The sequence below is a fragment of the Platichthys flesus genome, chromosome 16 (assembly GCF_949316205.1).
Source record: "Platichthys flesus chromosome 16, fPlaFle2.1, whole genome shotgun sequence".
Classification (NCBI taxonomy): domain Eukaryota; kingdom Metazoa; phylum Chordata; class Actinopteri; order Pleuronectiformes; family Pleuronectidae; genus Platichthys; species Platichthys flesus.
In genome coordinates this window covers 21901432-21928464 of record NC_084960.1, presented here as the reverse complement: position 1 = coordinate 21928464, position 27033 = coordinate 21901432, and the positions used below count along the sequence as shown (strand labels likewise).

The 27033-nt window shown below is 39.3% G+C and overlaps 1 protein-coding gene and 1 long non-coding RNA gene across 5 annotated transcripts in view; one reads left to right on the top strand and one right to left on the bottom strand.

Annotated features, from left to right (window-relative positions):
• Positions 1–27033, top strand: part of rbfox1 (RNA binding fox-1 homolog 1) — a 165987-nt gene that overhangs the window by 92774 nt on the left and 46180 nt on the right. For 2 of the 4 annotated variants that reach the window (XM_062408898.1, XM_062408896.1), the window contains exon 2: positions 15131–15421. The exons of 1 other annotated variant lie outside the window; for it this stretch is intronic. In XM_062408898.1, coding sequence (XP_062264882.1) covers positions 15131–15421 — 291 coding nt within the window. Of the gene's footprint in view, positions 1–7675; positions 7791–15130; positions 15422–27033 lie in introns of those variants that run through there. One more of the 4 variants, XM_062408897.1, reaches the window with a different exon arrangement.
• The window catches only part of LOC133971512 (uncharacterized), a 273667-nt gene that overhangs the window by 236087 nt on the left and 10547 nt on the right, over positions 1–27033 (bottom strand). The window lies entirely within an intron of this gene.

The following is a 27033-nucleotide window of genomic DNA, read 5'->3' as shown; positions in this document are numbered from 1 at the left end:
ATTAAACAGACTGGAAAGAAGTGGACCTGTACACAGGAAAAGGAAGAGCCATCTATGAATGCTGTGTTTTAACCTTGAATAGAAGCAAGCTGGATGTGAGGCCTGACACGGTGTGGAGGAGGAGACTGGATCTGGACATCAATGAGAAACCGGTGTGGAGGGTTTTATATAAACCACCTTTAAGTGCCCGTTTTGTGGAGAAGCAGAGACAGTGTTCCATGCTTTTTATGAATGTGAAAGACTCTGTTTCCTTTTTAATACAATGCAGAAGGTTTTTAAACAGTTTGGGGAGACATGGAGTAAGAAGGCCTTCATTTTAGGGGTAGGGTATAGGAAAACAAATGAGTGCAAATGGAAACTTTTAAATTGGATTGTAGGAGAAGCAAAAATGTCCATTTACAGCAGCAGGAAGAACAGAGTGGAGGACAGGGCAGGACAAGAAGCTCTTCCTGTTTTTATCTCGCTGCTGAAAGCAAGAGTGTGGTTAGATTTTATTTTTTTTAGAGAAATGAGGGACATGGATGGCTTCATCAAACAATGGTGTTTTAATGATGTAATATGTTCTGTTGTTGAGGATGTTTTAATATTTAATTTGACTGTCTAGGTAGGTTTTAGTCTTGTCCTGAAACGTACTGTACATAGCCATTGAAACATTGACAGCGTTTTTGTACAAGTTTTGAAAATAAAGGTTTCAAAAATCAAATCTCTCTCTCTCTCTCTCTCAGTGCATTCTGTGAGTTTGTTGGTGGAGTGGTGGTGACCTTTTGAGAGCGTGTCGGATTTTTCGTAAATTGCGGTAGTCATATTCAAAACTATGTGTTTGTATGATTGTGTAGTTGTTAGTTGTTGTATTGTTAGTGTGTCTGTGACTGTTTGGTGGTGAGTGAGCCGTGTGTTCGCGGGCCGCTGTCCTTGTCTCTTACACACAGAGTGAGGCTGGTCCCGGAGTAGGAATTCTTGGTGGAGCAGGTGTTGTTGGCGGTAGGAGAGCAGGTGGGGTACGGGAACATCTCCTACGCATCACGGATGAACAAGGCGGTGGTGGTGTTTATGAAGGAGCAGAAGTGTGTGGCGCATCTCGTGGGGAGCGGTCTGGTGATCCAGGATCAGCTCGTCCAGGTGTCCCCACTGGCGGTGCCTTGCACCCGGGTCACGGTGTCCAGTGTCCCCCCGTTTATCTCCAACCAGGCGCTGGAGCAAGAACTAAAGCGCTTCGGAAAAATGGCGAGCGGGTTCAGGCCGGTGATTCTGGGGTGTAAGGATCACAAGTTAAAGCATGTACAGTCACTGCGGAGACAGGTGGTAATGTTCCTCAGCTCTACCACCTAGACTCTGGAGGTGTCATTCCGGGTCAAGCACAAGGACGGGTTTTATATGGTTTATGTGAGCTCAGGGAGCAGTAAATGTTTTGATTGTGGACGAGTCTGCTGCTGTAGGCGGCTCGGTGTCTCAGGTTAGCACAGCAGGACAGGTGAGCACTGAAGATATAATGGTGGTCAAGGGTTTTAAAGGTTCTACTGTGGTCGGGGATATTGGGAAATTTATTCAGACAGTCACCACTCTACAGAAGGTGGTTGGGCGGAATTTACTAGATGAAAAGAAGTGTTACCGTCTAAGAAAGTTAGTCACCGGTGTAAGAAAAGGGTTAAAGGTATCGAACACAAAAAGGTCAAAGAAGTTGAAAGTGTTAAAATAAATATGTTCTTAAATCACGGGGTGTTTCACTGTTGTTGTTTTCTGTTGACTCTCCTCATTTTTCCCATGCAGGATTTAAGAATAGCATCATTAAACATAAACGGGGGCAGAGATGCTAAGAAAAGAGCTGTTTTAGCAGAAACAATTAAGCAGAAGGGGCTGGATGTAGTGTTTCTACAAGAAACACATATAGACACTGTCAATGAGATTGACTGGGGCTTATGGTGGGGTGGGCAACATGTCCTCAGCCATGGGACAAATATAAGTGCAGGAGTTGCAATCATCTTTTCAAAAAAAGCTAATGCAAATATAATTTGTCACACAGAGATAATTCAAGGAAGAATCCTGAGCGGGAAAGAGTTTTTAAAATTTTAAATGAAACACTTAGCGGCATTGAACAAAATGAATGTATTGTATTAGGTGGAGATTGGAACTGCTGTACAGATTTTAAGCTAGATAGGACAGGTGTGGAGCCACATGTTCAGTCCTCCCAGCTTTTATCTGAAAGTATCATGAAAGCAGATCTGGTGGATGTGTGGAGGCTAAAGCATCCTTCCGCCCGGCATTACACCTGGGTGAAAGTGTTAGATGGGAGGATGAGTGCAGCCAGGTTAGATAGGTTTTATCTTACTGCCGCTTTTACTAATCAGGTTTTTAACTGTCAGAACCTCCCTGTTGGTTTTACTGATCATCATCTAGTTTTAATGGAGTTTATTTTATCATCAACCGTTAAACCGAAGTCTTTTTGGCATTTAAACGTTAAATTATTGCATGATTTTACTTTCTGTGAAAACTTTAAACTGTTTTTGGCTTTTTGGGGAAAAAAGAAACATGAGTTTTCCTCCCTCACCCAGTGGTGGGAAGTAGGAAAAGCCAAAATAAGAGTTTTCTGTCAGCTATACTCAGCCAAATCAACAGTTAAAAAAAAAAAGAGCCATTAAGACATTAGAGGAGGAGGTCAAAAACCTGGAGGCTGACACACAAAACAACGGGCAGAATGCAGAACGGCTAAAAACCAAGAGACAGGACTTAAACTCCTTTTTACACGAGAGAGCCAAAGGAGCCTTGGTCAGAGCCCGGTTCACAAAACTACACGATATGGGCGCTCCGACCACCTTCTTCTTTAACTTAGAGGTCGGTGGCTCGGAGGAAAGTGATGGTGTCGCTGCATATCGGACGGAGAAGTGACCAGAGAACCGGCTCAGATGAGGAAACACGCCATAGCGTTCTACTCAGAGCTGTTCAGGGCAGAACATTGTGATGCCGACGCTACTGCAAAGCTGCTTGAAGGACTTCCTCAGCTGACTCCAGAAGAACAGGACACACTAAACACTGACATCACCCTAGAGGAGCTGACTAGGGCCGTGGCGCAGATGGCGTCCGGACAGGCCCCTTGAGTGGATGGACTACCTGCTGAGTTTTTAAAACATTTCTGGGGTATTTTGGGACCTCTGGAGGGGGAGTTGAGTAGAAAGAGTAGAAAGAGCAAGTGAGCTGGACAGCCACACTTCTCCTCTCGGAGGGTTGCGTAGAAATAGAGAGGAGGAAGAAAGAACTGGGCCTATATTGGCCTGGTGACCTCATGGATCATGGGGCCCAGACTGAACAATAGTTCAAACTTCTGTACTCAGTCAGTTTTTCACACTTCTGTGTGACGTTGAAGCACCCTGGGAGACTCAGTTCTGGAGGCTCTGGTTTGTCTACAGAAAAAGAACATGTGCTCATGGCTTTGATTAAACAAGTAGGCCGACTTGTAGTTCACAAATACCAGGTCCCAACACACATATATGTCATGAGAACTTGTACCTGAGACGAGTGGACAGAAACTCTGTAGCTTTTGTGCAATATTACGTACTGAAGGTAAAGTAGATGTCGTTGATATTGGAGTAGTACATTTTGGTAAATGAACTGTGTTGGTTTGTCATATTCAGTTTTTCTATAATCCGTAGGGGGAAATGATCAGTCAAAAAAGTTTGTTATGGATAAAATCATAGTGTTCATAAAGACATTTGACTGTATTTGATCTTCCAACATCTTCTCTTCCAGAAATTCATGTTAGAGTGTCTGCATCTTTTTTTGCCCATCTCCCTCTTGCATAGAGCCTCTAAGAAGCGGTGTGTAGCCATTATTTGTTCTGCACTATAGATGGCAAAGTTAGAAATAAAGCAAAGACAGTTTTTTGTCTTTGTGCCACCCAACCATCTTAAGATCATTTATCATTTATTGATACATCAATTTCAAACAATTTAACCATCACTGCCGCATACTTTTATGTGTGCACTGCATAGACAAGGTTGTTCCTCGGTACATTCCCCAGAGGGCGGTGCAGATGGTGACATTGGAGGAGGCTTGTGCAGATAAAGTAACATCATATAAATGTCTGTAGTTCTAATCAACTCTTAAAGTCTCTGCCAAAGACGTTACACCCTTGTTGAAATTTCTTCCTAGTATCTTATGGTCGTCTTCCTTGAACTATTGGCTACACTGCCCCCTCCAATGTTCCATGGTCCGACTCCATTTTGTATATCCAAAAGCTTGTAGAAGACCTGCACAAATACTGACAAAATTATACAAAATGTAGATAGCTGTGTTCATAAATGTATCTAACGTTGAGCATAAATTTGACTTTACTCCTTTATATTGATATAATTGTTTCGCAGTCAAGAAGTGAGGCACATCAAGACTAGAAACTACTTATGCTTGTACTTGGAGCGTAACAAACAAACATTCACTGGATAGGTCAATCCGTCAGTGAAGTCCGTATAGTATATAACACCACTGCTAATACATCACAGTCTGTCCATGACTTGCAATTGACAGACAGAAGTCTGTTTGCATGTCCCTGCTGGTTGAGGTGTCAACCAAACACAATTGGGATTAAAAATAAAGTAAATTGATGTCTTCATGTGAATTTAATTTGAAGTTATTATTGGAAAATACAGCTGCGCACCTGACTGAATTTGTAGTTGAACATATGAATGTGTCTATAAATGTCAAGTCGCCAAAGGTTTTGCGCGAGGTGCTACTTTGGGTAGTGCACATTACGATGAAAAATACGGTGTAAATGAGGGTGTTTCGAGTTGAATTTGTAGATTGGGGCTTACGGACAATTGGATGACACCACAGGAGCAGTATGGAGATATTTTATGTTTTTTAAATACGTGGTCCCCAGTTATTCAAACTCCAAAAGTTTTTTGTGGACTCAAACACTTCACACACCCCTCCATTCTTTTCCTTTTTCCTTACTATTTTTGATATGACATCTTCATTGTTACCCTCTTCACCATGGGTTTCTCAAACCAAGACTATAAACTGCTGTATAGTAAACAAAGTACTTAATGCCAATCAGAAATAGCTGTGAATGCCTGTATTGTATATTTGATGCAGCCGAGAGGTCAATGATGTTGTAGAAGTTGTTGATGATGAAGGAAGGATTCCGAGGACCCAGTAGTTTCAGTGTAACAAAGTTTATTACAAGAAATTACAGGTCGGGACGGGCATCTAGATACCCGGAGACACACAGCCAATAGTGAAAGTCTGACGTGCTGGGGTCTTACACACAGTTATATAGGGAGTTTGGTTCCACCCATGACTTCAGGTGAATGACGTCCCCTATGGGACTTTTGACTAAATATGGGCACGTTTTTGTGTCCGAACATGAAGACACACAGGTCAAGAACATTCCTTCTTAACCATCCATTAGCCGGTCAGAGATAATTCCCTAATTCAAAAGTAATCCCAAAAAGTCATAGTGCAAATAACACGAACACCTGGAGGACTCTCCGAGAATGACTGAGAGTCCAGAAGTATATAAGCCTGTCTTTGTGTTTAAGACACGTCCCAACATGGTCTACTCTAACGAATATACACGACACCTGGCTGAGTCATGAATAAAATTGAAGTGAATGAATGAATGAATGAACAAAAAGCTAAATGAGTATCTGCCCTGGAGTCCTGGCTGAGTAAGTCTGACAGTTGCCTAGCAGTGTGGTGTCTGTGTGTTTCCATCTTGCCTCAGTGGTGTTGCTTCTGTCACACCCTGCCTCACATTGCCCCAAACCATATGTCAACTACATGAGCAGGACAGACTTTCTATCGCTTCATCCATTTTCTTCCTCTCTCCCTCCTGACCTCCTGTCTCTTAGGTTTCTTGGAGATCAAACAATTAGAGGGTTAAGACTGCTTAGCGAATGTCTGCTCTATAGATTATATATTGTCTATTGCTCTCCATCTCTTTAATTGCAAAAACTGTTTTTTACTATTCAATTAAATCAAATTTTAGTGGGTTTATATATTTAATTATAAAATACCAAATTAAAAATAATAACAATATATACAAAAATAATAAAATAATGATTTCCATATAAGTATGTTAGTATAATTGAGTACATTGTAAATCTGTTTGCATTTGTAAGTTTTTTCTTTTAGTGTGTGTTTTTAAACTTAAACCAATATTAGGGTTAGACCAATATTAATTTAATTTTGTTGGGCAAAATAATCCTAAATTAATGTCCATTCACTAGATGTATGTTTGTTGGTTTTTTGCTTTCAACCTCAGTCAAAGTTGTTGAAAACTGTGTATGACAAATCCATGGGCATTTATTCTCTGCCTCAACCACCTCCACTCTTCTGGGATGAACATCCACACGTGTTTGGAACCTTGCTTCAGGAATTTGCCCCTATTCAGCAGCAAACGCACACTTAAATGAGGATTCAAAATTAGGTATTCATTTCCATAACAGCAGATTGCTGTGAACACATTTCGGTCCAGCTTTTTGTTTCTAGATGAATTTTAGTATTCGTGTATATCTGTTTATACATTTATTTTTGTAATATTTACCCATTAACATAGAATGATACAAAATAGCTTAGATGATACAAAATATGGAGTCAAATATTACACCTTCTATGTTATATGGAAGGTGAAGCAAGCACAGATGTATTAAACTTTCACCAGGGTCCTACCTAACACAGAAAAAGTCTGCTTGGTTAGCGTTTTCAACAATGACAGTAACTCAAAAACTCAAGGGGAGTATACTAGTTTATTCTGCCCTTGAACCCAAGCCGACGTTGATACCAATAGCTTTATGTTGAAATGTACATAGTGCTGAACACTTGAGTCAATAACCTTTGGCAAAGTAATCTGTTCAGTTACATTCGGCATCTATTGCAATTCTGTCTGTCCTGGGAGAGGGATCCCTCATGTGGCTTTCTGAGGTTTTTACGTTTGGTTGGCCTGTTAAGAGGGTTTTTGGTAATTTTCCTTACTCTTGTTAAGGGTAATCGAAAGAGGATGTCACACCTTGTTAGGCCTTTGAGACAAATTGTGATTTGTGAATATGGGCTATACAAACACAATTTGATTGAAAGTGAAATATAAAACAATATCAGCATCTTAGTGAACAAGCTATAATTCATTAGCTCAGAGTAGTATCTCAGTGTTTTGCATGTACAATGTTGTTTATGAAATATACAACATATAAAAAATATGTATAGAGTATCTCTTTTTATGTGGTCATTGTCCCCTAATCCGGGTTCAAACTAACTGGTTCACATTAACTAGTTCTAATGCTTTTTTGCCTGACCACTAGAGGCTCATGTGTTTATAGCTGTTAAATGGCCACACTGCAGTGGGGACAAAAGCAAGCTTTTTTACAATGAGATATGTGATGTGAGGGGCAAGTTCCAATCCTGCGTCGTCCACAACTCCACACAGCTGACCAATCACTGCATGGTGTGAGCATGATAGTCAAATTTGACCAAAATAACCCATGCATCTTGAATAAGATTGTGAACTGGCATGTATGTATAATTCTGGCAAAATTTAATTTAAAAAAAAGGGGAAAAGAGGAGGATTGTGGGCGAGGAAAGAGAAGGGAGTTTGGGGAATGCTGCTCTCATTCACAATGGCACCTCCTCTTCCTCCTCCTCTTTCTGCTCATTCCCCCACTACACAAACACACATACAAACACACACATACACAAAGCCATCCATAATTGATGCTAGCTGTAGCTGTAGGCAGACACTGGCAGGCTGGACTTTATAGCGCAGCTGGATGTGCATGGAGGAAAGCAGAGGCAAAATGGTAGAGCAGGTACCTCTGATATTACACACTGTTTTTTCACCATCTCTCTACCCCACTCTATCTCTCTCACCTTATTGTCACTTCTACAACCGCTCTCTTCGTCCACACTGTGCTGCATGTCGCATGCTCCTTTTGTGGCTGTGTTCTATTATGCATGTGTGCAAGCATTTACAGTATATGTTTAGTACTGGTGGGTTTAAAGGGCTGCATGCTTGCACGCTGCTCTGTCTAGGTGGGTTTTGGTATTAGTGTGTGTGCATGCATCTCTTTCTTTCTACCTCATTCTCTTGTCTTCATCTATAACAGAGGCTGAATTTATGCATTAGAGATTTTGAAAATGAGACCAGTAAACCCTGCAAGTTGGATGTGGTTGGTAGTGATTGTTCAGCAGGGAGAGAAAGACATTAAGAAATTATATGATAAATTCCCATTTTTGCCACTCTGTTTCATATATACAGTGTGATGGATGTTGAGTAAGTTCACCCGAATGAAAAAAAATGTATTAGTGGATGAAAGCATCTAAAGTTCCGCTGAAGCTTTAGGATTCAGTAATCTTATCAGTCCCCGACACATTCAGTCTTTGATTTCCCCTCACACAGTCCAAGATTAACTGTTGCAGAGGAGTTTTTGACTATTAAATGATACCAAAATGTAACCGATATCTCTCCTTACATCTGATCTGTTTGTAACTTACACCTCACTTGAGGCAGAGCAGACTGTGGCCTCTGAAAGCTAGCTTCACCTTTAGGCAATGTTACTCATCTTTTCTGTCATTTTGTGGATGAGACCATGTTACCAGTTTATTTTTGAGTTTTTTCGCATTGAGGATACACCCTGGGATCTCTGAGGGATGTGCTTTTCAAGCTGCCCTTGACTTAGCTTCAGCAGCAGTTAGGAGTAATGCAGCTGCTCTAGTTTAGGGATGGGTGTTCTGCATGTCTAAAAAGCACAAGGTTCTGCATACAAGACACAGGATACATGTATTGGTCCCACACACATGCACAAACACTAGTCATGCAAGGGGGGGAAATTGGTTCTCTGCTATGACCCATCTGGTGTACACAGGAGGACACACAGAGCAGAGGGAAGCCATGCATGGCGCCCGGGGAGCAGGTGTTGGGGGAGTAAGGGGCCTTGCTCAGGGGCACTTAGACAGTGGGGTGGGGTAGGCACTTTGAAAGTGGGGAGCAGATCCAGGTGTTGTCATCCAGGTATGTTTTTTGTTGTCACTCCGTGGAGTCGAACCAGAGACCACCGTCGGATTTTCTGCCCACAGTCGAACTTTCTGCCACTAGTCCACCGCCTCTCATCAGCTTGCCTACGTATAAAAACTAACTTGACTACACTGCATCAACCTGAACTTAAACTCATCCCCAACCCTAAGCTTAGTAGAAAGCACTATTTATCAGTTGAACAGGTTTGATACTACAAGGTGCTGGTAAAAGCAGCCCATAAACTTACATCAAAATCACAACTAAATAAAGTAGCCCAACAATAACAATCAAGCTAGATGCTATCGTTAAATGTTAATGTTTGGTTGTTTGTGTTTAGCAGCTAGTTAGCTTGGCTCGCTTTGCTATCCTTGGTGCTATGTTGCGTGATGCCAATTTCTGGTTCAGCGACAGTGTAGTGGCCAGGTGACAGGTGTGTTAACTGTTTACTCTTCCTTTATATACAAACATGCACTATCATGAATGTGAACACACACACAGACATAGAAAGTGTGACTGATGCTCATGAGATATATAAAGTCCCTAACATATCTGAAAAGAGTTGTTGGATGGAACATTATTGTTTCAAATTTCCAATATAAAACCTTTACTATGACACATTCTAGTCAGAATGTGAGTCTGAGACCGCTCCATTGGGCTGTGATTATGGGGCGTGTTTCAACTGACCAGGAAATAAAATTCCTCTTCGCTCAATTGGATAGACCTACAACCAGAAGAAGAAGATTTTTATTTGTCAAATGCACAACAATAACATTAAGCAGTCGCTGGCAGTGAAATGCTTGAATCTCAGGCTCTCTTCTAACAATGCTCAAGTAATTACACACCATACAATAAAATAAGAGAAATAGAATAAAATAGAATATCAAAATAGGAAATATTGTATATATATCTAAATATATATGAACAGCTGAGGAGAAAATAAAACAACAGAAGTGCAAATATGCAAATATGTCACGGTGCTAGTTTGATGGAGTTATTGCAGTTCAGTGGAGTCTATTTTTTGCGCTTGACGCGAGTGTATCGCACCAGGAAACCCACTGAAAAACGATCTTAAACTATATTGATGACAGATTTTATATGATATAAATGATCAAATATGCATCCCATACTTTGAAGTCCCCTTCTGTTGTCCTGGAGTTTTAATTTGACCAATGACATTATTAAATGTCCCCCTCTGCCCATCCACTACAGCCACACAAGCAGTGATACAGATAAAAAGAGAGAGAGAGGGGGCTACGTATTCTCCACATAGGCTTGAGTGGAGAATATGTAATTTACCCATAGACTGTATATATAGATGGACGGAGGGTCCGTGACGTCACCCATTGGTTTCTGCATAGTGACAATGAGGCTAGTAAGAGGCGTTCCCCCGGCGCCATCTTGCCGGTGTTTACTCCTCCTCGGTCCTGGTTAACGAATCAATGGGCAAGAGGAGGAGCGCGAGTGAAGACTGACAGCCGAGCGATGCTCGCGGAGCTCAGCGTGTCCAGATTAGCTCAGTGCTAAGGAGCTAGGCTACATGCTACCCGACGCTGCTAACCGGTTAGCGCGGTGCTGTAGCTGGTCGCGATCTTTACGAACTCACTAGAGGTAAGTAACCTTGAAACTACATTAACAAAACCTATGCTTTATCTATCATCATATAGTGCTGATACAGGCTGGTATATCCTCCATTCCCACCTCGTTTATTTAGCCTTTTATGGAATTTTAGAGTGAATTGGACAGATTAGATTATTAGATTATAATCTCCACACACCAGTGTTGTAAACAGTTCTCATTAATTATATAATTATTTTTCCACAGAGGGAAGTGGAGAGACTTTATGTGGACTGTTTTCAACAACTCTGTGGGAGATTATCACCTTGAATATTACAGATGAGGTAGAAATACATTTTATCTATTTGTACTATGTTTTATTTCTGTCAGTACATTACATTTTTGGCTGACACTTTGATCCAAAGTGCATACAATATGTGATTCAACTATGAGGTTACAAACCCAGAGCCCAGTACATCGGTTCTGTCTGAAATCTGTGGTGCTGAACACAGAATAAACTGTAAGAACCAGTCTTTGCTGGAACATGCACAACATAAGACATTATTTTATAATGAGTTTCTTCTTTTCATTAGATGAAGCACTGCAGCACCGGATCTGTCCTCAGCAGCAACATGGTGGAGATCGGCAGCTTCAGGCTGGTCATCACAAGGACGACCTGCACAAGCTTCATCGGCCCAACACTTCACGTTTTCTCCCTCAACTAAAGATGGCCTGCAACTGTCTAGAGTTGGCAATCATTGCTATGTATCATGGATAATAGATTTAATTTCTATATTCATTATGGTTGGTTAAAAAAATTATTATCTTTTACAATCTGATTTGATACAATTTAGATAAAAACCCAGTGCTTTATTTTTCTAATTCCCCATAAGAGACAGAACACCGTCAGCACGGCTGAGTCCTTCAGGCTCGTCCGTCCCAAATAAAATGACAGGAGACATAAAAGAATGGCATTATTGTATAGGAAGTGTTACTTATGAACAAAGTTTCTGTCCAAAAAATTCTGTGGATATTCAACTCTGTATTTGAATTAAACAGTGCACTACCAAGACAATGCAGTATGGAGTTCTTCCACATTATCTTTGCTTTGATTGTTTGTAAGGTATGAAAACAGGTCTGTACCTGGAGTCAGTGCATAGGTGATGAAACTTAGTGTTCAGTCTTGTTGGAGTCCTGTTCTGTCTCCTCATGATGGACATCCACTGGTGCAGGCTGTCTGAGTCACCTGGAGGAAAACTCAAAAACACACCGATATGTGATACGCTGATTTTACAAAATTCATTGTAAATAGAGTAGAAATGTACAGTACACAGTTCATGCTAAAATTGTAGTTGCTATGTAACAATCAAGCTGCTTGATTTCCCAGAAGTTATTAAAACATTTCTGTGTACCCTTTTGTCATTGCTCAAGTGTTGTCTCTCAAGTGTTGACTGCAGAGGCTCGGAATCCAGTTCTGTCTCTTCATGGTGATCACCCACAGGTCTAGCCTCTCAGGATCACCTAGAGGAAAACTAAACGAATAAAAAATACGTAAAAAACAATATACCATATTCATACTTATGTATATGCAAACAATAAAATGTCAATAACTTCAGTCTTTTTAGATATCCCAGTTCACATAATCCATCTGTTGCATTGCCTCTTTGTGTTATTATGGGCCTATTTGTTACACTTATATATTTTAAGTTATTTCATATTCATATAGTTACTATTTCATGCCATATTCAAGTTTCTAACACACAAGTGAGATAAGTTTAATAGAGTTTGAAAGTGAACAATTATGGAATACAAACTTAGTATTCACTGTAACCACAGATGACATCATCTAGTGAAACAAATATATATAAATATAATAACTATTATTATTATCAACTACCCTTGCCAGATGTATATAGCCTTAACATTAACAAATAGGGTTAGTCTCGATAATAAAACTCATGCTAAAGAGATAATATCACATCATTTAAGCCTTCATTCCTGTGACCAGCCTTACATATGTGCGCAGTAGTTTTATATGACGCACCAACATTGATCGCTGTAACTAATTATCCCCATGTCTACATTGAAACACTTCTCCACTATGTCTAAAGTGTGCACCGGTTTCCTGTGACTAGCATTCACGCTCCATAATGTAGCATGAGGACCGCATCGGGCTGTGCTGCTCAGAGAGGAACCTACAGGCTATGCGGTGAACACAAGCTTAAACAACATTAGCTTAATCTCGACATAAGCTAACAAGCCATGCATCGTGAGCAACACTAACTGCTAATCATTGCTACGCTTCCAATATATGAATTAAATAAAAATCGATTTTCACTCACCGGAAGAACTTGACAACAGAGCTGTGAGACGGTCTGTTAGTTCAATGAACTGCACAGCCAGCCATGGTTTGTGTCGAGTGAATCGACGGGGTTCCGCCGACATAAAGCTACGAGTGGACCAAGCAGCTTGCAGGTGGCTTGAGGGGAGCTAACGAGCGGCTAGTGACAAGCTGTGCCCGCATCGGAGCCTGTGCCCAGGTGTCAATCAATAGACCACGCCCCTAATTATGCGAATTTACCCCAGACACCTGACATTTAACGGAGCAAACAGCGAAGTTCTTCAACATGAATGACATTAAATTAATAATTGAAGTGGAGAAGTGCAGTGAGTTATATGATCCTCGGAACATGTTGTATAAAGACAACACCAAGGAGGACACATGTTGGGACGCTGTTGCTTAATGTTGGAGCAACAAGTAAGTATATGCTTTTAATCTACTGGATCAACGGGTGATATTATTAGCTCTGACGGCGGTTCAGCGTCGCTTCAGTGTCCGGTGTGAACAGTCAAGCGCCGGCGCGATAGGGATTAGCGCGGTGCTTTGGCGTAGCCTCCACGTTCACTGTTCCTCTTTCAAAATGAATGCACTGTCATTGTCTTCTAAAACAGACTCAATGGCAGCATCTACACATCTCAGCTCTCCAGCGGCAGGCATGTTTGTTGAAAACGAATTCAACCCAAGGGCACTTTGATGACGTGGTTGATTACGTTACCGTTGTTCATCTGTCCATCATCGTATAAAGCCGCCCTGACAATCTGATTGGCCCGGTCGGGCATAATTTCTCCTCAACGGAGCCACACCGAACTTCCTGACCTCAAATGTTGTGGGCATTTGTTCGTCTGGCATCCAGGCTAGGTTTTTTCACTCATCAAAGCAAATATTGAGACCTGGAATAATATGTATACACATGAGTGATCAAAAGATCAGACTGGTTGAAAAACAAAAAACAGGTTATAAAAACATAGGTGATGCAAACATTCATCAAAGTTTACAGACTGATTTCCTGCATTGACTCACTACATAGTTGCACAAAGTTTTACTAAACATCTGGCAGGGTTCCACTAAATTGTGGCTTTAAGAGAGAGCAGATTGAACAAATTCCCCCAAATCTCTCCTGGAAGTAAAGTCTGATGGTATCAGAAGGGATATAGTCTATCAAGCAAGGAGGAACAAAGTCATTTAGAATAAAAATACAGGAGACAGAGTTGAGGTGATTGCAGAATTGTCTTCTGAGAAATTAAGAAAAGACAAGAATAACACATGTAAACACTTTTATTCACATAAATACTTATTCAGAATTAAAATTGTAGTTCTTGAGTCATGTGTGTGTGTGTGGGTGTGTGTGTGTTTGTGTGTGTGTGCATGTGCAGCACTTACTGCCACGTAAAGCATATTTCAGGCTTCTAAATGTGGTTCTCATTACGCAGCAGAGAATTTAGCCAAGACTCACTGTCTGCACCACCTCTCTTTTCCTGCATATGGCTTCATCTCTCTCTCTCTCTCTCTCTCTCTCTCTCTCTCTCTCTCTCATGACTGGGATATAAATGTCCCACTAGAGTAACCTCTCTCACATACACTTAGTGTTTTTGGAATCTGAGCACATTAACTATCTTTCTTCAACTGTTTTAGCAATTTTTCATGAATCCCAGCCACAGTCAGCTGAAACTGCATCTCTTTAAAAACTAAACACAAATATATTAACATACACATCTAATACAAATATTTCAAGCTTGTCATCCAGATTTCTTTCTCTATGCACAGCACACATTGTGTTAACACTTGTTAAATGTGCTAATGTATTAGTCAATTGTTGGTTTATGAAATGTCATAGGCAGGGCAATCATGACTTGATGAAAAACAGCATTGACATCATCTTGGTCTACGACTGTCATGAATTTCATGGAATACCATCCATGTTGTCAAGGCAATTCACTTTGACTTAAACTGTCAGTCAGGCAGTGAAGCAAAAGAAAAAAATCAGGGATAAATCATTCATTCTCTGGGGATGAAAAATATCATGCCATTGTGAATCTATTTTGTGGTGATATTTTCAAACAACATTACCTTGTTATGTGTCCTGACACTAGCAAGAAGAAACGGCAATACCATAAGATAGAACTTTTGAAAAACAATCTAAAGGAATGTTCAGTTGGGGAAAACAAGACATAAGCAATACTTCATACTGATGGAATGTTGATGTGATCTAAATTAAAAAGTACATCTGTTTGTTCATACAGGACACACCCGCATCCCTGGGCTCATCCATGGCCCAGGCTTACCCATCAGCCCAGTTTGCCCCTGCATCCCAGAACGGCATTCCAGCTCAATTTGCAGCTTCACACCCTCATCCACATCCACTCTCCCACCCACACCCACATCCACACCAGCACCCAGCAGCACCACCGGACTATACTGGAGTCCAGGCCGCCATTAGTGAGCATCCGCTCAACATGTACCAGTCCTTGCAGAGCCACAGTGATCAGGGCGGGTCAGAGTCCAGCTGCCAGACGGTCACAGGCACAGCTACAGTAAGACATTATGAGATACACTGTTGTTTCAGTTTGTAATGATCCCAGATTTGAATTATTATTTCTTTAGAACAATCTTTTTTTTAAACATGTGGAATAGTGTGGAAAGCCTAAACAAAAGATAACACATTGAGGTATTCAGCAGTATAGTTTTGCATAAATACAATCTATAGATACTAATCAATTTAGGGTATAGTTAAATAGGAAGAAAAAGGTTCAAACTTGGAAGAGCCAATAGTCTTGAACTACACTCTACCCTTCCCATGTGCTCAAACCCTGTACAGATCAAGCAAGTTAATGAGCAGCTCATGGGTCAGTTTGTAAAAATTGATTTTTTTACTTCTTAGTTATTTATAGTTGTGTGTTTTGAAAAGCAAGAAAGCATAGATGGAAATCAGTGGACACAACACATTTTGTTGTGTAAGTCAGAATCTTCAGGGGTGCAGTGCTGTCTTGATCAAGTAAATGGTATTCACTGCATCTATAGGCAGCACTTTTTCTATGAGAGAACAGCACAGCTCCATTAGCGATAGCTGGGGTGCGGACTTTATCGAGTAAGTAATGGGTTTGAAATTCTGGAACTTGAATGGGGTTGTAGGTCCAGGACACGACCAAAAGATATAGCACCCGGAGCAAATGCATACCCATTATCTAACTAGGGGGAAAACAGTTGTTGTTGTGCTATCAAACCTCTAACAACCTAAAAAATCCACAAGTGTTTGTTTGTACTGTACAAATTACTCAGGATACAAAATACACTACAGCATTTGTGTGAGGCCATCAATAAGTCCGTATGTACGTGTATCAATCTTCAGAGCACCTCCAGAGAATCTGTTAAAATTTTGTACACATTTTTACTTAGACTCACAGATTAACTGACAAGCTTTAAGCAATCAAAGGTGAAAGGTCAAGGTCACAGTTTGTGTCAACTCAGCCTTTATGGAGATGTGTTCAAATATTGAACAGTTGTCACAAGGACTCAACGATTAATTGATTCAATTTCAGTGGTCACAGACCTCATATGAGTCTACAGAACAATGTGTGTCTGACGGAGGTATACAAATTCAATGCAGTATTTCCAGTATATTTTGTGAATATCCAACTACATCACAATTAAGTTGTGCAATCTTGTGTTGCATAATGGTAATTACATTGAATCTTGAATGCCCAATTTAAAACCCATGTTCATCCAATTGTACCTAGATCACCAGTTAACAGGAAGATTACCCTGTCGATGGTGAGCTCCACTCTAAGGCCCTTACAGTACCCACAGTTGTGTTTTTGTTCTATTATAGTACAATCAGAAAACAAGGTCCTACTGTATTATTCTATGTGGTTATCCCTCTAGGACTCCAGTAAATTGTCAATGTTATCAGGGACTTTTTTAAGTTAGAGTTTTAATAGAATTCATATAACTTTTAATTCTGCATATTTGTTGTCTTGCAGGCAACAAATATCCTGCTTGTCATCTTGTCTTCTGTGAATGGATAACTCAGTTCATTTTAATACATATTTATGAGACCATTGGCCTTAAGTGTCAAAAAGATGTTTATAATTTTACATAGTAATATTGTGTTCTCTCAGCACTGCAAAATTATTTATTTAGTTTTATCTTTCTCAACTGGTCTTCAGGACTTAATTCACACATGAAATATTGACCTAAACTATGATTATACTGAGACAATTTAAGTATATTAACTAGAAGTCCATATTAAGCTAATATCACTCTTATCAGACCCAAAACGTTTGATCGATGATGAATGATTTGATAAAACTGAGAAATTAATTAATGATTTTAAGACCATAATTCATTTTTGTCATACATTTTTTTGCAACGTGTAAATCAAGACGATATATGATGGAGAAAGCATTTCTTTACTATTTCTTGAAAGAATATCAAATGTAGTGTGTTACATTAATTCCTACATTAATGTAGTGTGTTACATTAATTCCTAGAAAATCAATATACAATATATTTTTGGTGTCTTAATACAAGAAAATGTATTTTTTCTGCGTATTTTCACTGTGTTTTTTAGATTCACTGTAAATAGATTGTTGCTAAAAGGTGTGTGAAGGTATTACATTCAGGCTTCAGATACTCAAAAAGCAAAACTCATTGTAGCTCTGCAAACCACCATGCACCAGTTGCTCCTGCTTGATAAGGTAATTGCTGTGCGCACACAGTAAAAGTGAGGGTTCCCTAAATTAAAACATCAGCATTGTTGCACTTTCATCTTCCACATGATGATAAGACTACAATAGAACCTGTAAGGTTCATTGAGTTATACTTGGATATCAACCTTCAACTATAAAATGAGGGGAACATCCCCGTATACCCCATCAGACTAAGATCTCACCAACTGTTGCCACTTATAAGGATTGCGGATGTTCACAAAAACAGTTTAGCTAGTTAACTGACAATAAACATTTGAAGTCAGAGTCTTCTTAAGCCACTGGCTCTGTCTTTGACTCAAAGATGAACTGAATAAATGTTGGTGGTCAAAGGTCAAAAGGTCACAGTCACATGGCCTTACTTTTTTTTTAACTCCATAGCACTTCAAGGTCAAGGTAACTATCAATCAATCAATCAAATTTTATTTGTGTAGCCCACATTCACAAATCACAATTTGTCTGATAGGGTCTCACTATGAACTTCGCCTTTTCTGCCTTGTAAATGCAATATTCTTTAACATTTGCAACAAACATTCACTTGGGCTTGGATTGCATCTTGTTTGCCTAAGATCATAGGTCAAGGTTACTGTTTAAACATCATCTCCTGACTAATATTAATGTTTTGGTCACACATAGTATAAACAGATATTCTTTTCGCTAGTTCTCTTTTTTTAAGACAAGTGAAAATGTACAACTTATCTCAAGCTATTCAGAACTTTTCTTCAAGTAAACACTAATAATAAACACATACTATCATAAATGTACAAAACTTTAAGCACTTAATAGTCTAAAATAACAGCTCACCTTAAGTCCCTGTGTGACACAACAATCATGATAACTTCTCAGTAGTTCCAATGTTTTAAAACTGAGAATTAGTCTGTTCCCATTCTACAACACAGTGGGATAACTTGTTCCAACATAAACAAAACTTTTCTTAAGAGTAAAAGACGGAGAAATAGTCATAGACAACAAGTTGCACTACCGCATATATCTGAGCTAGTGTGTTTCTGAAAAGTTCAAAGAAGAAGTTACTGTAAATTAACTTTTGCATCATGCACTACTCCGATAATGCCATGCAAATTGCAGTAACTGACAGTAAATATATTTGATGGTATATTTATTGTGTATTTCATGGTATTTAACTGTAAAAATACAACAAAAAAGGTTAACAGTGTAAATTTGATTTAAAAACAGTCATGCAATTTACCTCACAAAACAGACACATTTTAATCGTGCAGTAATTCAGACACATGAACAAAAAAACTGCTTAATACAGCCACTTGTCATGGGCTAAAGACCAAGTGGAATGAGTGAGTAAAACAAGTGTCATTTTGAAAAAGAAAAGGATCAGACAGTTCAAACCCTGTCTTCATGTGATGCAGATGTGGGAAAAAAAGGTAATTCAGTCATTGACAATGAGTGCCATTTCTAGATTTTCGAATATTCTTATTCTCCCTTATCAGAAATGCAGGCCTTGTTTATGTGCTGGGTACTGAGTTTTTTACATTTATTTCATTACTGCAAGTTATTCTACCAGAGGAAAGAGTGAGGCAACAAAGCATGTTGGCAGCAAGATGAAGGCATACTGTACATCTGGAAGTCTCATTAGTTCGCCTGCAAACTCAGTCTGTCTCCTGCAATGCTTTCCCCCACATCATCAAACCTTCTTCTCTCTACTTTATTTTCTCTCTTCCTTTTGTCAGCCCCGTGCCTTTCTGCATCTTGGACACTGTGGTTCTCTTGCTCAACCAAGCTTCAGCTGTTTGTGCCAACAATGAATCTCAGCCCCAAAACCCATGATGACAGATGATTCTGACATCATTTCATGATCTTATAGGCAATACACTTATTTTACATCTACAAATTATTCTGTGGTTTTCAAATATAACTGGCATTTAAAATTGGCCTTATTTTGTATTATTTTGTATGACTCAAAATATATACAGTCACTGATCACTCTTAAAGGCTTTATATTTTCCTGGATATTACAGTTGCAGTCGTTTTTGTCTTTGATTTCACAAGATGTGATCTGATTAAATGAGTAATTTACAGTTTCACTGTACCGGCCATTTGTACTTAGACTTGCATGGCCTAATCTTTGAGACAAGCATATGCTACTGGCAGGATCAGCCAGGACCACAACCTTTGATATTCTGCTCCATATTTGCACGACAGCAGCTGCGAGGCCATGGTAGTTCTCATGATGTTATTGAACTAGTTAATGCTACATTGCTTTTATAGACAAATACTGTGTCACATTTCAGATACTTTTTTTAGTAAAAGGCAAAATACTATTGTATACAGTTTACAGCTTCAATGTTTTGTGCCTGAGGGTGGAAATAGGCAGCACTCTGTCATTTCTCAGCAGCATGTGTGTGCTGGAAGGAGGACCTCATCTGGCCAGTGTTTATAGAACTACGTCAGCCTCGTTTTCCCTGACCGTTAACCCCCACATTGTGTTTTTTGAGAGAAGTAGGGGGTTAAGAACGAGAAAACAGATATTTGAATCTTCCAATCAAGAAGAATATCATGTGTGCGGTACTGTATGTTAAAGTACATCATATATTCAATTCAATACAATTGTAGTTGTATAGCACCAAATCACAACTATCTCAAGGAACATAACCTACTAAGGTCAAAATGTTAAAAAATTATAAGGACATCCAAGAGTTAGCGACTCTGGAGAAATACAAAATAATTTTAAACGGGAAGAAACCTGTAGCAGATTCAGACTAATACCCCAACCATCTGCCTTGAATGGTTGGGGTATGGAAAATGGGAAAGAATGGAGAGATGGGTGAAAAAGACGGGAGAGAAGGGGGGGGGGGGGGGGTCAGGAACCGAGAGAGAGCAGAGAGAGGGAGAAAGGGCTCAGTGCATGATGGGAGTTCCCTCAGTAGTCTAGACCTATTTCACCATAACTAAGGGATGGTTCAGGACTCACCTGACCCAGCCCTAAATACAGGCTTTATCAAAAAGGAACGTTTTAAGTTTAACCTTATGTAGAGATAGTGTCTGCTTCCCGAACCCAGAGTCGGAGCTGGTTCCTAAGGAGAGGGACTTGGTAGCTGAAAGCTCTACCTCCCATTCTACTCTTACAGATTATTGGAACCACAGGAGAGCCTGTGTTTTGGGAACAAAATGATCTATTTGGACAATACAGTCTTATGAGCTGGCATGGCTTGAATTGTAAGGGCATTGTATGAGAGCCGTATGATTTGAATTTTAAGAATCCTTTCTATGTCACAATATTGTGCAGGTGAAAGAAGGCTGACCTATAGAGACTTATTTTGTGACCTGGACATTGTCAAATGACATGTTCTGGTCAAACATAACTTCAAGACATTCCTCAAACCCGTCATTGGCTAGTTTGGGAGTAAACATCAGACGTATTATCTACTTAAATAGTTTAATTGTATTATATTATAAAAGTATATCTATTATTTAAAGTATTTAAATTTCCGTCAAGTCAATTCTTGATGTCATCAATTCTTGCATATAAGTAGTTTATAAATGTATATAAATGCTTCAGGTTGTGACTATATTGCTGTAGGTTGGGTAAGGCCTGGAAAAAAGCGTTTTTGAACAATGCATTACGTCATTTTCTGACCTCATTGTGATTTCTTTCTAACGTAACTTATCACATTATATATGAAATATAATACGAGATATCTTCCATTAATGTGTTTGGAACAAACACACAAACACTGCTTGTGCATAGGGTAGGGGAGAGCGGGGTAATGTGGGACATTTTTTACATTTGCTCCCCTCTAGGCGAGCTAAAATTATTTATCAGTAAAATGTACACATTTCACATTAATTCAGGATGTTTTCTAGAAATGGAAATGATCAGAATGTCTTCAGGACAAAGGGCAGTGAAAATATGATATGGTTTAAAAAAAAGTTGTATTGTGTCCCACTTTACCCCAGCTACGGGATTGACAACAACTAATATTGGACCAGTAACAGAATCATTGGGATTGTTCAATTGAGCACATTTATGATTATTATGATTCATGTGATCTCTTGCACACCCTAGCTTACCTGCACATTGTTTCTCTGTCCAATTGGCAGTGACAGGGATATTGTTTTTTTCTGCGTATTCAAATGCCAGTTCACTGCACTTAACTGGAGCAAGGCCATGGAACTGGTCAGCTAGTTGTTTCAAGTGTTTGGTAAGCTCCTCCTCCATCTCATCTGTGAATATTCTCTTTGCCTCAGCTACTGCACCCCAGGATACTGATTTTACTTTCCCTTTCTCTTTTTTCTTTATGAATCTTTTGAGGGTTGTCTTATCAATATTTCTATCCCTTCCAGCTTTTCTTAAGGACTTCTTTCCTTGCATGACCTCAGCGGCTGCACTCTCTATTTCTTCGAGGGGTGTTTGGCCTCAGGTTGTCTTCCTGGTGTATAGTTTCTTGGCATGATGGCTTTTCTACAACGTTTATGACATTACAAATAAAACATATATAATGTAATATAACATTAGAATATGTTTAAGACTAAACTTAACTTGTGCTTCATGTCTCACTTTACCCCACAGCCACCGTTTTAGAATTTCAGGCTAATTAGTCTCTTAGCAATTCAGGCTAATCTTCAGCTAGCATCAATCACATGGTTTTATATGTTGGAAGTTCACCAACATGTATGACAGTTGATTATGTTCAAAGCAAGAAAATGTACTTATACATGCAAAAAACTGAAAAAAAAATTTGTGAAAAAACATACTTTCCACAGCACCAGGACCAACTTCATGGCAAGGGGGGAATGGGAGGGGTTGAAAACATAATGGTCAAATGACCACAAATGTGTTCAGTTGCCTAGATACAGGGGGTATCTCACATAATCCGATGTCCCACATTACCCCGCTCTCCCCTAATTATTATACACATTTCTAAATGATAAATTCTTAGGGCCTGATCGACCTAACGTTAGTAGGCGCAAACCTTTAGTAACTAAACCGCATTACATGCAAGAGGGGTTTATCTTTGGGTTTTCTTTTTCGTAATTGCCGCTTGTCTTGCCGCCATCTTCTCTTGATTTCATCGGTCGTTCTTTTTGTTTTACCCACAGATTCTCTCCCATATTGTGTTTCTTTGAGTTATATTAATATTTCTTTGCTGTAGCTCAACAACATGTTTGTTTGCCTCTTCCAATAACATCTCCAATTCCATGGCATTAAATTTCGCTTTGCACTTGTAATCCCACCACGCCCCGTAATTCTCCATGGCAGAAACCAGTAACACACACAAAACACTCATTTAAATTCTATTGCTTCTACCGTGTTTGCAACTGTTGCAATTATTTTTAGGAGATCACTCGGTAAACGCCGACCAGCCAAAAATACAATCTGTTATAATGCACATGCAATTTATCACTCTTTATTTGGGAGCTTAGTAGATCAGGCCATAGAGTAGGTAAGTCCATACCATTATTGTGTTTGTGTTATCATCAGGCATGCCCACAGAATGTTCTGTAACATCTGGCACAAATATTCAGTTGAACTTAAAGATCAACTAATATGAAATTTGGTGGTCAAATGTCAAGATTACTGTTAGCTCAAAACACAATAATTCATATGCTAAGTATAATGAAATATAAAAATCTTTGTCTTTCCTTGTAATTTGATAGGTTGGTGAAAGGAAACAACTGTGAAGCAATGATTCTGGTTTCTTTCTCTTTCTAGAATAAAGTATAATTCAATTCTGATAAAATTCTAAACATGAAATGTTTTCCAATAGCCTTTTTTACCATTATCTCTTCAGGTTACATTGAATTGTCTTCTCTCATTCTCTGGGAACACGAATGTTAGCAACATTTCCAGAATCTCGGAAAACCACTACACAGTCAGCCTCGCCTCAACTCACATATCGGTTCCTGATGCCAAAAGCGATGTGATGCTTTGTGTCACTGATTGTTTTATTTATTTACTTCGACTGTAGGTGGATGTCACCACTGACATGGAGCCATGTACAGATGGCTGTCATTGTGTTTGTACACTTCTCTCCGTATGTGCCCCTGTATACCTCGGCCTTGCATGGAAGACACACAGTCTGTCGTCTGTATGCAGTTTTTTCTCGAGCTCACACACCCACATAAATACACACATATACACACAAACAGCAGGTTGTATTTTTATCTGACTTGGAGCCTGGTAATCATGTGAGCAAGAGAAAGAGAGAAGGAGCAGGGAAGAGTAGAAAACATTATTTCTGGTCCTCTTACACATGCTTATGGCAGCTTCCTTGCTAACATTTCGTGCCTTTTTTTTTTCAGTCCATTGAATTATAGCCTCTCTAATATCATTGTGCCATCACAATATTAACAAACCAGCAAGAGTTTTTCTTTAAATAACCCTATGTTTTGAAAAAGCAGCTCTGATGCCGTCCAAGGACACTTCAACACTTTGTGTAACACTCACACACAAACAGACACACACATAAGCACACACAGAATAACAGGAGACTGTTGAATCCTCCCTTGTGTTTAACAGCCATTGATCTCACTCACACTGAGGGCTGAAAGACAAACACAGACTGCTGCTGTGACCCTGTCGAGTGCAGGAGCATCCATCATGTTTGGGTGTTTGCAGAATTCCTTCAGGTTTTGAGTTGTTTAATTGTTTGTCTCATGAACCATATATAACTTGTAGCTACTAATTCATGGGCCACATGGATTATTTTTAATACTGTCTCATAATAAAGTTATTCGGTGAGTGATTAATGTGAGAACTGTCCGGAAATGGTTTGGCAACCTATCACCCTGCCCCACCTTTAACATACACCTGCATTTTATGCAGGCAGGACTCAGACCAGGCAGTGGAACTTTGCGGTGATCGGATTCAGGATTGTAACCATTATCATTTAAAGGGACTGTTGTCAAGATGCTCAGCTTTTGGAGACAGTTTAATGCCCAGAGGCCTCATTTATAGAACTAAAAATGGTGTACACAAAAAAAGATTGTGATTTGTAAAACCGTGCATGCATACAGCTGAAAGAAATTTCCCTTTATAAATCACAGTCCACCTGGAAACCTGCATACGTGGAACTGCCTCATATCCCGCCCTCTACACGACCACATTCAACCATAACTGTTCAATGCAAAGCACCCCATGCATATAAAATTATCCTGCTGACCAACGGGTTTGAGTCATGGCATCAAGCGATGAAAAGAACAAGCACAACTCTCTGATACTGACATCAAGGTCATTGTTTGTGAGGTGGAGGTGAAGAAAGACATATTGTGAGTGAGTGAGAGTGAGGACGATAGAAAAGAACGGTGACTGAAATAAAAAAAGATCAAATTCAAATGTGGAGCCAGAGAAATGTTGCTTGTCACTGTCAGAATGTGAGCGAACTTGTTCACCTGTACATATTTTTATTGAACTGCACTATCCACATTCTATAGAATTTATCATAATTATATTTATTAGATGATTAAAAGAGGCACTACATAGAGATATTAATATTTTACAGTGTGAATCATACCTCACACAAACCTGTACAAGTAGGCTGATAAACCAGAGTGATGAGAACATGTGTTTGTACTGGGTCAGTCTGTATAATACTGGACTCAGCTCAGCAAAAAGATCCAAGATCCCAGATCTATAGAATCTTTATCAGCTGAATAGTCATCATCATGGGACCAAAAATCTATGTGATCACTGAACATCTCTTTCCTCTATACCCTTCAGTGTCTGGGTAGTATTCATATATAAATATTAGGGCTGTGAAATGATTAAAAATTTAAATCAAATTAATCACAGGTTTCTATGGATTAATCATGATTAATCACATTACCGATTTCTCTGTATATTTTTGTGAAAACAAACAATTTATGACAAAAGACGGATATATATATTTAACATGTTTTCTTTTAATAATCATAAATAAACAAAACAATGGTGCTGCAGTTCTTTAGCAGTTCTCTTTGATATTCCATATACAACATTATTATAATCTTCATCCTAAACAGAATTCGGGCTTCTTAGACATTGTATGGTTGAATAAAACTTTTTTCTTTTCTTTTTAAATCAAACAGAAATTATTTGAGCTTCTTAGCCATTATTTTTTTTAGGATGATTGAATTTTTTTATATTTTTTGTCAAACAACCATTAACCACACCATGACACAATCTAATGCCTCTAAAGGTCCTCTTAGCTAGTCGTTCTTTAGCCAGTTGGTGAGGCAAACTAACTTGTTCAAATTCTCTGACAGTAAAGCTGACCGCTTCTTTTGCACAATGTGTCCTGCGAGTGAAGCTGGTTTGGCGCATTGCACTTGAACGCCCCGCGCATGCTTCGCGTTACAGTGGTATTTTAGGCTTTTATTACTACTGTGAAACGATAACGTCTTCCCACAGAGTGTACATATCACCTTGGTTTAGATGAATGTTCGATCTTAGTTTTTTTGGAACACGATCTTCCCGTCCAGAAGGTTCTCAGGTTCATCAGAATTATCCATGCTGTTTATTTGATTGAAGCCTGACAGCCTGACTGCATTAGAGCGGCGACTAGTGCAGAGTGGTCGGAATTGTGGGTATATTGGAAGGTCCTTGTGCACATGCCTTAAAAAAAACAACGAATTAATCCTGTAACTTAATCATGACGCGTTAACGCGTTATTTTGCACAGCTCCAATAAATATATATAAATATTAGTGCTGTCAGACGATTAAAATATTTAATCGTGAATAATCGCATTTATGTCATAGTTAACTCAAAATTATCGTGTTTAATCGCAAATTTCTATCAATTTTAAATGTCGCTTCATTAATTTTCTGGGTTTTAATGCTCTTATCAACATGAAAAAGTGAATGGCGCGCTTAATGCAAATGTGTTTTATTTCATTGAAAAACACCATTGCCAAACGGGGCGGTACAAAACTAAATGACTAAAGTGCACATTTCAGGTAAACAAGGACTCAGCATATAGTGCAGTTAAACCATGGCTTAATATTTTCATTTTTTCAAGCTTGCTGTGAACATAGCAGTCAGGCCTCTCGGAGCCCCTGGACCGCTACGCTATCTGGGAGGACACACACACACACACACACACACACACACACACACACACAGTCTCGCCCGCTCCTGGTACTTCATGACTGCCTGATATGATGATGTTTTTAAAAATTTTTGTGACTAAGTCAACCACCAATCAAAAGCATGTGTCACACGGCGAAAATGTGAGGGTTGGCAGCTCCATGTTAATCTCGCGTAAAAATTTTTTTTAAATGGGTTTGCGTTAACGCCGTTAATAACGCGTTTAATTGACAGCACTAATTAATATATATATATTAAAAGCAGATCGAACAGATTACTTCACATGTGGGATAATAACATCCACTCTGGGATATTTTTTGGAATAGTTTTTCTGTGCGCCTGTTGGCACAGTAACGTTCACTGCAGAGATTTTACACACACTCGTCCTTGATGATTCACAGT